At 41.5% G+C, this 13,281-nt stretch overlaps 2 protein-coding genes across 3 annotated transcripts in view; both read left to right on the plus strand.

Annotated features, from left to right (window-relative positions):
- The window catches only part of LOC146482330 (uncharacterized), a 45,159-nt gene that overhangs the window by 12,220 nt on the left and 19,658 nt on the right, over window positions 1-13,281 (plus strand). The gene's annotated exons all lie outside the window — the stretch shown is intronic.
- LOC146482331 (uncharacterized) lies at window positions 735-10,860 on the plus strand. Its single transcript, XM_085107178.1, has 2 exons — window positions 735-872; window positions 6,380-10,860. Exon 2 carries the CDS (start codon window positions 6,404-6,406, stop codon window positions 9,542-9,544), a length of 3,141 nt encoding a protein of 1,046 aa, XP_084963304.1. The 5' UTR covers window positions 735-872; window positions 6,380-6,403; the 3' UTR covers window positions 9,545-10,860.

Raw genomic sequence — 13,281 nt, forward strand, 5'->3', positions numbered from 1 at the left:
TTCCTTCCTTCCTTCCTTCCTTCCTTCCTTCCTTCCTTCCTTCCTTCCTTCCTTCCTTCCTTCCTTCCTTCTTTTCTTCCTTCCTTCCTTCCTTCCTTCCTTCCTTCCTTCCTTCCTTCCTTCCTTCCTTCCTTCCTTCCTTCCTTCCAATCAGTCACTCATTCCTTCGTTCATTCGCTCGTTCGTTCTTCCTTCATTCACGTGATCAATGTAACACTGATCTTGTTAATGTTTCAGGTCCATTATTTTTCCCAAATGCGGTAATCAGGAATTGGAGAAAGATTTTACCTGGCACTTAACTTCTTTGTCTTCTCTAAATGCTAAACGTAGTAACTATGATGCATAAAGTTGTTGACTGCGTGCATTCAACTGAGAAATGTGTAGCGTGACATGGTTGTAGCAACAAACAACAAGACTTTGCCCTTGTCATGTCTAGAAAATATCGCCACTTTCGTGCTGCCCATGCACGCAGAGTAAGAAGAACGTCACGCTATCTGTCACGTGAACATATTAGTCGCTCGCGAGAGTCTACCGCAATAATAAAGGTTCTAAATTATGCGGTTTTCACTGTTCAAGGAACTCTTTATGAGATCTGGCTTTCTAACAAGCTCGCAGAATTTCAGTAAAAATGTAATGGCGCAAAAAGATGTCGCAGCGAAAGCGTTGACCAGTGTCATGACATGTGTCATGATTAAAATCGCATGATCTGAACACGTGATGACTGAAAATAGACGAACACGTCATGACTTGCAGTCGAAAGTGAAATATCCGCATTGATCATTTTCAATCGAAGAGTTCTCTTCTGTACAATTCTGATAACTGGTGACTGTTGATTTAGTTTACTCTGAATCTGAGTGGAAACTTAGCAAAGGGTGAGTATTCTTTGTTACTGACTTTGGTTTTGCTTCAGTATGGCTGGCTGTCGTTCCATGTAATCTACAAATTTCGAACCCAAGTTGGAAATTTGCATCTGTTTATTGAAGGTTTATTAAATCAATCGTGCTTCTTAAGATGGGACCGAAAACAAATCGTTTCCTTTGATTCATTCGTCCACTTCGGTATAGAACTTGGCGACGGTACACTTTAGAGTCCAAACAAGAACGAGTCATGAAATTTGGTTCTTAAACTTCGGAGTATGTAAATGAAATCATATCTGGTGTCAGTTGGTCATTACCATTCAACTGAAAACAATTTTAACAGTGTAGTACATCATCTGGTGCTGTTTGTATTTTACCTTTGGTTTCTGAACGGAAACATCCGTGTCAAAGTAATATGTACTGTTCTACTAAGAATGTCTCAATGTAGTAAATGTTGGGGTGTCTAGAAAACGAAAGCGGAAATTGAATAGCGTCAGGAGGACGTGTCGCCTTCGTACAGACGTCTCCTATTTCAACCTTTGTGACGCTCTGAAAAGCGCAATAGGAGACGTCTGCAAAGCTTCTGCAAGCATCCCAGATGACGTAGACTACGAGTAGTCCCCCATTTTTCCTCAGGGATAGTAGGGCGAGCGAAACGCGAGCGCGCGTGAAAATCACCCCACGCGAGAAAAGGCGACACGCGGCGGGGAGATAGAAAAATGAGGGACTACAGACAAAGCCCAAGCTTTTTTAACTAATGCGTTGCTCTCACAACGCAAAACTCTGATTGGCTCTTCCATGGCAATCTGTCAACATCTGTCAAACAAAGTATGAATGACGTCAGACTGTCTGGCGTCGTCTGAAAACAATTTGCATACATCGGAAAAAATATGCGTGCATGATTAAATTTCAACGGCAATGTTTATCAATATTCACTGGATACAGAACTATCTCTCCAGAATCTTTTCCCTTTCTTTTAGCAATCTTTTTTGTGAAAGATTGAATTGAAGAAATTACACGTTTTGTGGCTGCGGTAAAATAATTTTCCGTGGGAAATAAATTCATCGAACACGACAGCGCTGCACGCCCGGGCCGTTGTACATTACGTCGCGTCAGAAATAGATTTTCAACCGCAAACTAGCCTGTGGAACTACGAAAAGAAACAGCCACGAAGAATTTGTGTCTGGGTTTTCTTTCACTTACAATAAATATCCCCTGCAGTTTCCCGATGACAAGGGCAATGACAGCTCAATGAGAGAAGGAATCCCATTGGATGCGCTTAATTGAGTTAGAACGTGATACGATCTTCACACTCCAAAATCAGTCGGCCGTGAAGGGTGAAAAGCCTGGGCTTTGTCTGTAGTCCCTCATTTTTCTCCCTCCCCGCCGCGTGTCGCCTTTTCTCGCGTGGGGTGATTTTCACGCGCGCTCGCGTTTCGCTCGCCCTACTATCCCTGAGGAAAAATAGGGGACTACTCGTAGTCTAAGAGGACGTGTCGTGACACAACAAGCGAAACTGGGGTGTTATTTGTCTCTAGCTCTTTAAAGCCGTCGGTTTGGGCTCGTCACGAAACGCGCTCGTGTTGGAGGGAGCGCGTTGCGTGACAAGCCCAAACGAAGGCTGTGAAGGAGACGAGGATGTTATGTGACTACAAACAAAGCCCGACATTTGGAGCTTCCGCGGGCAACTGATTTTGAAGTGAATTTTAAAAGCTCATCCAGTGGAATTTCCCAGTTGCCATATATAATCCTCTTATTTTCGAGACACACTGATTTTACAGCCACAACAGCAATTTTGCTTCCTCTTTCGTTTCGCAAAATCTGACATTCCTGCCATGCAAAAGAGAAAAGCTCTCTGTTGTCAACCAGAAATTTAGTCCACCTACCTTCCTGAATTGTAGAAATCAACCAAAAAACGAAGAAAGCCAACCGACTTCCCGAACTTGCCGCCATTTTTGAAATACGAGCCGAAATTTCAGCATTGTGCTGCATTGTGGGATTCCTGTCGAACCTCCTCTGGTTGTCAACAGTGGAGGAAATGCTAAAACCTTGAATTGAGCATGCGTAGATCAGAGGCACAGCAAAGGCACATATGCACGTGTGTTCCCTTCTACAAACTGAAAATGGTTCCAAAAAATAAATGAATTAAAATAACCAAATAATCTTAGAATCTTTAGAAGATCTTCCGAAGATTTTTCTTGACCGCAGCTCGATGTAGCTAGCGAGACAAAGCAAGAGATATCCAGTTTTAATCAGGTTATACTGGCTGCTTAAAAAGTCAACATAAGGGTGTTAACATTGGTATACCGTGTAGCATGAAAATTTTGCGGGTTCTAATTTTTGCGGATTTTGCGCATTGAGATCGATCCGCAAAATTTTGTTCCCGCAGAAAATAACACCCGCAAAATAAAACGCCGCAAAAATTAACTCCCTTCAGTCAAATTAAAAACTCCGCTTTTAATAGACTTATGCTACTGGAGCGATATACATTGGACTTAAACAAGAACATTAACATGCTTTTCCTCTAGAAAAAGCAACTAGAGCTGTCAAGAGTAAAGCAATTCAATACAAACTGTACATTGATTGGCACGAATGGGTCATCTGAAGGAACGCACAGACTTTAATCGTGCAGCAGACCAACCATGTTCTAGTGGCGCTTCTGCAGCGGCCTGTGCAGAAGTGCAGAAGTGCAGAATTTCAACTATTTTCAATTATCGACAGAGTCTGTCAGTCATTGCGTTACAGTAGGGCATAGTTTTGCATAATTTTAGCAGGCCGCGCCCAATTAGGTCTCGAAAAGTTATATATAGCTATATATGCTGGCTGCATCTTTCTCTCGAAAGTCCCTCTCATGTATCAGTTTATACCTTGAAAGGTTTCAGCTACGGTAATTCAAAGATTCGTACTGCTTTCTTAAAAAATAATGTACGGTAAATGCGGTAATTCCGGTGGTGGCAAACCGTATTAACAAAACAGTGTTTGGCTGCGAATGGTAGGGGTAGGCTTTTTGTTTTGTTGTTGTTCAATCCCTTTTCGCAGTAAGGTATTAAAGTGATATGTCTCTAATATGTAACTAGAGTGAACTGTGACTCAATTGACCGTGCAATAAAACTATTCAGGTTTCTTCCATCAAAATATTCTGCTACTTGAACCAGAGCATCGCAAAAATTAGTTCCCAGGAGAAATTTCAGTCATCTCGAACCGCAAAAATTAGTTCCCGCAAACCACAAAAAATCGCCAATCCGCAAAATAAAACTCCCGCAAAATTTTCATACTACACGGTAGCCTCCCTCGCAGACCGTCTTTTGGCTCGTTACACAATCTTTACTTCCAACCGTTGGTTCGTTGGGAGGAAAGATTGCGTGACGAACCACAAGAGAGTCTTCGAGGGAGGCTAACCTTGGTAAGGTCCTCACTAATTTTGCAAATGTTAAGGTTACCGGTCAGTACAAAATGCTGACTGCAGACTGCAGATTGCAGACTGCAGACTGGGTATAAAATGCAGACTAGGTATAAAATGCAGACTGCAGACTGCAGACTAGGTATAAAATGCACACTGAGACCAGAGCCATCTCTTGTCAAATACAGGATACATTTCCGAGATCATCTCCCGCGAAATCGACCATATTTTTGACCCATTTCTCAACAGTTTGTTTTCTTTATCTCGATTTGGTAGCTTTCATTTCCTGAGGCCTTTTCTTCACAAAGAAGACTCGATATTAATCGCTTTGCATTAGTTCGTAAACAATTTTAATACGCCCATGACGGTTTTCATATTATAAGGAGGGAAACAGACTTGATTTCCAAAGGGGTGCAAGCAATTTTAAATCGACAGATTTTAACTTGTTTCTTTGAATAAATAATGTCAAAGACATTGCATACCTTCAGTATTCTAGCAATACATGAACACATATTTTATTCAAAAAACATTATTTTACATCCACTTGCCGATGTCACCAATGTCATGTTGACGCAAAGCGGCGAAGAGGTCGACGCCGTGCAAAGTAAAGGTCATGTGTCCGTGTTATTGCTTACGTCATGATTTGGGGCTGTTTATTTCAATTCAAGGTTGACACGTTTCGAAAAGAATATATAAAAATGTCAATTTCATGGAAAAGGATCTTGACAGGCGATTGACACTAGTGTAAGTTAAGTTGAAAAATTCAAAATGCATTCTATACTTGACGCCGGAAGAGACGGTTTTGGTCTCAGTCCGCATTTTATACCCAGTCTGCAGTCTGCAGTCTGCATTTTATACCTAGTCTGCATTTTATACCCAGTCTGCAGTCTGCAATCTGCAGTCTGCAGTCTACATTTTATACTGACCGTTAAGGTTACCCGATACTTTCAGAGGTGTCTCGCGTTTAAGCGATGTAGCGCGTCCAGTTTAAACTGTAGATACCTAAACCCCTATAAACCCTTATAGAGCTGACTATCAAACCATACCAAGAATTTTGAAATAAAATAAATTGTCGAATTTTTCACGACCTCTAATTGCGAGCGTCCGAATCACCTTTTAAAAACTACAAGTCAAAGTGAATTTTTTTTTTTTGCTAATTTAATTTGCTCCTCAGTTTCCGGACCCAAAGCGCTAAAAAAAAACGTGTCTGCGTTTTGCCATATTCAATCGCAGTGAAAAGTTATAGAGCATTTTCGAAATAGGATGAAAAAAATGTGGAGTAATCGTACAAAAATCGCTCTTGGAGAAAAAATATTTCGAAAGAAAAAATTCGCAGACACGTTTTTGTTGTTTATATGTTAAACTAGCTACTGTCCAAATTTGAAGGCAAACGAGCAAATTCCTTTTGAGTTTTAGCTCTTTGAAGTGGCTCCCCTAAGTGAAAAAAATTTATTCGAGAAAACAGCGCTAAAAATTCGGCAATTCATTTTATTTCAAAATTCTTGGTTTAGTTGGATAGCCAGCTGTATAAACTTTAATTTGATATGAGGGTTCAGGTATCTGCAGTTTAAACCGGACGCGCTACATCGCTTGGACGCGAGACACCTCTGAAGACACCTCTGAAGGTACCAGGTAACCTTAAGGACGGGCGTTTCTCTCTTTTCCAATATTTCGAAAAGCACGGCCTTTCTTCTTCAGGGTATGTTTGAGACTGACCCTGTGGCAAGATACGTTACAATTTTAAACAGTTACAATAGATACCTGAAAAAAGGCCAAAGTTACATAAACAAAAACGTTACAATTTGAAATTTGAAAATACGACTGGTAAATAGGTCTAAGCTAACGTTACAACGTGGTAGACGAAAACAAAATACGTAACAATGAGTTAATTACATAACTTAAAAAGATGAAAGACGGGAAAAATATTCATGTTTCATCTCTCCTATTAATACCTAAGGGTTCAATAGTTTGATCTCTGTCGATGAGGTATGCCTCTCTAGCTTTGCGTACACTGGATTTGATGGGTTCCTCGCTTTGACTTGTAGAACATAGCGTCAAACCTTGCAACAGCCCACCAAGAGTCCACCACGCGTTTGCTAACAGCAGAGTATTGTTTTTATAGAGCTATAAGTCATTCAAGCTGAATATGGCCACTGCAACAGAATTCAGCGATGAACAACTCAACTACTTCAGGATTTGCTTTATCACCACTGATGTACTAGCCGAGGGTCTCCGAACAATCTTCAAACAGGAATGGGACAACCGCTACAGGACTACATTGGGTGAATGGAAGGACGAGCCAAGGAATGGATTGGATTTCTATACTGGGGAGTCTCCGCGAAACCAAAGAAAAAATGCGAAACATTTAGCGACCATGAAAAACGGAAATCGAGCTGAGTGGGATTGCACCATGCTCTTTTACGCCATCTTGTACTCGGATTGTATAGGCAACAGTGTTAACGCAGTTGTCAAGTCAAATGTAGATGACCTCAGGACATTTCGTAATGAAGAATTTGCTCACATCTCACGAGGCGTTCTCTCAGACCCAGAGTTTAATAATGCCATAACTAGAGTTGATGTTGCATTCCAAGCACTCGGCCTCTCCACCTTGCGAATTAAGGAAATTAGAAACCAGGGAGGTTTTCCAACGGAGGAGTTGACAAAGATCTTGAAAAAGGTTGACGACCTCCATCAGGAACTTCAAGAAAAAGAAGAGGAAAGAAAAGTTCTTGAAGATCAGCTTTGGAATGAAGTTTTGTCATTCTGCATTCTCCCTCCCAAGCCTTCACACGACGTTGCCGGTCGAGATAATGAGGTGACTAAAATAACCCAACAGCTGAAAGAACTCAAAGAAGGCAACAAAAGCCGCTTAAGTTACCTTTACATTTCGGGGAATCCTGGAAGTGGCAAATCTCAGTTGGCCGGCCTCGTCGCAAAGAGATTTTTTCAAGAAGTCACAAACACTACATTTGTAATGACTCTTAATGCTGAAAGTCTTGACTCACTGCTAGAATCGTTTGTCTCTTTCGCTCGACTGTTGAAGTGTTCAGAATATGCAATTACAAACACCCTCAGTTCTAAGGATTTAGAGACAGAGGAGAAGATCGCCAATCTCAAGACGTTAGTTTGCACAAAAGTCCAGCTCTACAAGTCGTGGCTACTGGTGGTCGACAATGTTACCAGCATACCTCAAGTAAGTGTTCATTTGCCAGAGCCTGGGAACGAGCAGTGGTTAGGAGGACAAACGCTGGTCACAACACAGGACACTGCTTCCATCCCTTTAACAAACTCTTTTATCAGCCACATCTCAGTTAGCAAGGGTATGGAGCTTGCTGATGCCACGGCCTTATTAGCCAAGCTTTCTGGTATCACTGACAGTGAGATGGTAAATGAAGTCGCGCGGACATTAGACTATCAACCTCTTGCTTTAGCAAGTGCCGCCACATTTGTCAAACAACTTCGAAAGAGCAAAGCATCTTCGAAATATGGCTGGAAAGATTGCCTGGAAAAACTAAACAAAGGTCAGCGTGCTGACACTGAGAGCCTTCTTTCTGAGACAAACACAAGCTATCCAAAATCCATGACTGCAGCGATTACATTAGCCGTGAAAAATGTGATGTCATCAGATAAAGTCTTAAATCACACATTCAGTTTTCTTTCGCTCTGTTCACAACAACCATTAAACCTTGAAATTGTGGTCAACTACGTTCGGAATTCAGATGAGGAATTGAAGGATGACGATATGATTCGAATACGGATTCAAAGAAGCCAACTGCTGTTAATTGAAGAGGACGATAGTGATGTCTACATTCGCGTACATCAAGTTGTGCGCCATGTGATCAAATCTGAAACTCAAAACTCTTCGGATTGTGAAAATCGCAAAATCTATCATGGGGCGATTACATCATTTTATCTCTTCATAGATAATAACTCGTTAGATGTCTTAGATTGTCTTAGTAACAGCAGGCCTATTGTCCCTCATTTAAAGTCCTTATGCACAGATATTCAATCTACTTATAACAGAGACAACATAGTCCAAGTCGTCGAAAACCTGACTTTCAATGTTAGACACTATCCAGATTATTTCATTAAGTTTAGCAACATATGCGTTGACCATTGCGAGTTTAACACAGCAAAAGGGTTCCTGAATGTAGCTTTAAAATTACTTCGGAATGATGGTGTCGATAGAGAGGGAGATGCTTATAGAGCCAATTCCCTACTTGGTATTGTTCATCGTGAGCTGGGTGAGTTTTACCACGCCCAACAGTATCACGAGCTTGCCTTGGCTATTCAACGACAAACAGTGGGAGCTCAACATGTCGATGTCGCCAGTTCTTATAACAACTTGGCTACTGTACTCCGTGGACAAGGAGACCTGGAGAAGGCGAAGGAGTATCATGAGCGTGCCCTGGCTATTCGAATACATAAACTGGGAGCTCAACATGTCGATGTCGCCAGTTCTTATGACAACTTGGCTAATGTACTCGGTGACCAAGGAGACCTGGAGAAGGCGAAGGAGTATCATGAGCGTGCCCTGGCTATTCGAATACAAAAACTGGGAGCTCAACATGTCGATGTCGCCACTTCTTATAACAACTTGGCTACTGTACTCCGTGCCCAAGGAGACCTGGAGAAGGCGAAGGAGTATCATGAGCGTGCCCTGGCTATTCAAATACAAAAACTGGGAGCTCAACATGTCGATGTCGCCACTTCTTATGACAACTTGGCTACTATACTCGGTGACCAAGGAGACCTGGAGAAGGCGAAGGAGTATCATGAGCGTGCCCTGACTATTCGAATACAAAAACTGGGAGCTCAACATGTCGATGTCGCCACTTCTTATGACAACTTGGCTACTATACTCGGTGACCAAGGAGACCTGGAGAAGGCGAAGGAGTATCATGAGCGTGCCCTGGCTATTCGAATACATAAACTGGGACCTCAACATGTCGATGTCGCCAGTTCTTACAACAACTTGGCTGCTGTACTCAGTGACCAAGGAGACCTGGATAAGGCGAAGGAGTATCATGAGCGTGCCCTGACTATTCGAATACAAAAACTGGGAGCTCAACATGTCGATGTCGCCAGTTCTTATAACAACTTTGCTTGTTTATTCGAAGACCAAGGAGACCTGGAGTCGGCGAAGGAATATTTTGAGCGTGCGCTGAGTATTTTGATGAATAAACATGGTCCTGAGCATCGTGTTGTAGCCACTGTTCAACGCAACTTGGAACGGTTATGTAAGAAACATAAAAGTAAGAAAGTTGCAGATTGCCAATTGCTGTGACTGCGGTCAAACCGTGGTTTGTACGATTTTATGAGAATACTTGGATTTTGTGTTGTAAAGTTCGGACCAGAAGTATTTAATTGGGATGGAAAACGAATGCTTCGGGATGGAATACAATTTTAAATATAAATGAAAATTTATAAAAGGATGGCCAAGCTTGTCATGATTTCTTCCGGTTTTGTTTGGCTAACTTCGAGCTTTTGAAAACTTTAATTGTAATCTAATGCATATCCCATTCTTATATATAATGCTTCGGCGTGCCACGTGAGATATGCGCTAGATACGCCGCATACATATTAAAAGATTTTAACAGTTATTTAAAGTAATTCACGCGAGAAATTATTCTGCTGAATGATGAGGTCATTCGCCGGCCCAGGCCAAGATTGAAAAGGAGCCAAGTCTCTTTAGACATGTTCCAAGCTCATCACAACAATAAAGTGTGTTTGTTGCGGTTCAGTTTTATCCTGGGTTCAATATTTTTTCCCTTTGTTTTTGCATATGAGTATAATAGAAATAGAAATAAAAATTGAACCACAACATGTTGTTTCGTAAGCATAGTCGAGCGAAACGTTAAACATGCCAAACTGTGCGGAAACTGAAAGCCTAGTTCTCTACGATCGCGCGAGGATGTGACTTTTACGCGCTTTTGCATGTTTCGCTTCTCGCCGACTGTCACTATCAGAATATAGGAGCTACTCGTAACGTTACATCACCACACACAGGTCAGTGGTTTGCGTATGAGCTCCACTCAAGTCACGTGTCTGGACAGTATGACCCTTGAGGCTGGGGGTGTGTCGTATAAAATACATAGGGCTGGGATGCTGTTTTATAGCCTTACAGTCATAGCATACAGTTTTTTTAAACGTGAACCTTTTTTTTTTGAAGTGTACTTGCATGCACAAGGTGCACATTAGATCAATTTAAGTTAAGTAGCACTTGTTGAAGAACTGAAATAGATTATCAAGGTGTGTTCAGTGGAGCACATATAATGAAGCCTACCAAACAAATTGTTGTCATCTGTAGTTTCTTCAAAACATATTTTATGAAAGAAGTAAAAATTGGTCAGGTTTGTCGGTCAGTGCTTGTTGACTGACTTATAATAGGTCCGAGTCAATACTGAATGATCATTGTTTCTAATACCGCAGACGATATACGAGAAACATTAGTTTAATGGGTTTTAATGCTTTCCATTCGGTTACTATCTTTCGTAATGATGTAATTTTTTGTTCTTCTTTAAGTTTATAAACTTGACAGTTTTACAAATATTGTAACTATCTTTTTACGATCCTGTAAATAAAGCTACTTGTTTCACAAAACATGGATACCAAAGCATTTTATAAGGCGCAGAGCATACTCATTCCTCTACACGAATAACCATAATTGTGACACCAATTCCAGGCTCTCGTGGTAGGAAAACTGAAGACTAAACCTCAAAACTTGATCTTACAAACGCCAGGAAAACTAGCGTCTCCTATTTCTTCTTAGTGGTAACAAGCCGGATCTCTTCTTCAAGTTCCTCTGAAAGGAAATTATAGTTACGTCTGTGCGCAGGATACAGGAAATGCTAAATTCAATTATTCAAGCTTCCGTAAAGTTTTGAACCCGTAAGGTATCAATTGAAATGTTTCGATGAAAGAAAGAAAGAAAGAAAGAAGAAAGAAAGCTGTTTCCGTTTTTGGACAAAATTAGCATTATTTGTTTCGTTCAGAAAATTTTGAGTAGTTACTCATAGAGGTGATAGGTTTTCTAAACTGTTAGTTTTTTAAAATCTGTACCCATTACTCAGCGGTTTAATGACGACATTTATATCACCTGTTATCAGCTGATAAAAATTTCGAGAGGCTCCTCCCGCAATTCTTGCCACTCAGACCGTGGCCTGAGTGGCCTACACTCAGGCGTTTATATAGAAATCTGGATTAATAAGCCCTGTGCTAAGCAAGTTCAAAAGCTGTTAAACAACAAGAGTAAAGCACAGAATATCGAGGACTCATTTATAGGGGGTTGAATCGACCTTCTCTGAGTTCGCAAATTACACTGCATTTAATTGCATTCAAACAATCGTTCGCCTACTCAAGTTGGTGGTCAACCATTTATCCATTTATAGGTCTTTATAAGCAATTCCGAAAGCATCAGTATGTCAGTCGTTCGACCTCTTTAAGCCTACAACCTCAGTTGAAAATAAACGAAGAAGCATGAACCTTGGGGAATAGTTCTACATAGTTCGGAATTACTGAGTGAGTCAATGACCATGGTTGGCTGAAGGCCGGGAAATGAATATGTAAACCAAGTGGGAAACAGGTCATTCATGCAGCGAAATGCTTATCTGATGATATATCAAAAACTAAATTAACAGCACCTCGAGTAGTTTACAGTGTAAAGACGTTAAGTTCGAAATTGGTTTCCAATATATTTGGATCATTAAAATCATGTTGAATATATATCTTATCACAAACAAACATTCTCAGAGGTGCTCGGATTGGACGCGAATCAGGCCATACGCCTGTCGTTATGTACCTTGGTGACGTAACAATTGTCACGAGCATAAGAACACCCATTTCATAAACAAGTTGATCTTGGTCTGAGGTGCTTATTGAAGTCTGAGATTGAGGAGGCCTTGGGCAGAGGTGGGACGTCAGCAAGTTTCCAAGCAATAGGGACTTTGCATTCGAGAAAAGAGCAGTGTAAGATGTCAGCGATGGGAACGGCAGGGATATCGGCGTATGTTTTTAGGACCCAGTTTGGTAAATCGTCAGGACCGCCAGCGCGAGAGTTTTTAATGACGTGGTGCCCTGGCGACCATGTATTGATTTACAGAAATAGGCTCGTCGTCGTCAGCTGTATCCACACGTACACTGTCGGACAGGAGCATGTTGTTTTATTGAATTCAGTTCCAGTAGAGAGATTTGGCATCGCGTATGTGTACGTGAGACACGAAAGGCAAAAATGACCACGCGACCACGATTTACCCGCCATTTTTCGCGTTTGCCGGTTGCTGTTTCTACTGACGTGAAAACAGGCTATTCCCCGTTTACCGTCTACGTGAGAACTACGTAAGTATTTCTTCCTTTTTTTCTTATACATATTATAAGTAGTTGATTGTTGGAAAAAAAGTACCCCAATAATTTTTTCCGGCAACTTCTACTAGGGCAAATTAAGTTTCATGTTTAAAAATCCTTTATAACTCACTCCTTACCGCACTTTTCTTCATGAGCTCGCCACAGGCGGGGGGGCAGGCTCATGAAACTTGGTCTCGGCCGTTCTCATTTGAGGATTTTCATTTCTAAATGGCAACGAAGTTAGCTGTTAAATGCCAGTGCGATTCGCCTCTGCCCGCTAGCATGCCACCGCTGTAGAGGCTCGAGCGGGTCCACAGGGATTTCGCTGTGGACATAGGCTAATGCAAGGCCATTCAGCCTGTTAGAGCCCATCGATTAACGGCACCAGGTCTTCAACCTGTGGAGAGGGCTCAACCTGCGCTCACACGAACAGCTTCCTGTACTTAGTGGTGCTGCCGCCTGTCCGGTTTTTGCCTCTACAATTAACTTCTTTCCGACCATCTCCGGTGGCTTTTTCACTGACACCACCATCTCTACCAGATGGAATGAAAGACAAAGTTGCTTCGCTGAATACGTCTAGTAATGCCAAAACAAGGTTAAATTTTGGTTCGATTATTGAGAAGAACTGAAAGCATGTTATGAGAGAAACTACTTTCCGCTTTCTTTGAAAAAAGCTGTTGA

The sequence above is a fragment of the Pavona decussata genome, unplaced genomic scaffold (genome assembly GCF_977016875.1).
Source record: "Pavona decussata unplaced genomic scaffold, jaPavDecu1.1 SCAFFOLD_46, whole genome shotgun sequence".
Lineage (NCBI taxonomy): Eukaryota > Metazoa > Cnidaria > Anthozoa > Scleractinia > Agariciidae > Pavona > Pavona decussata.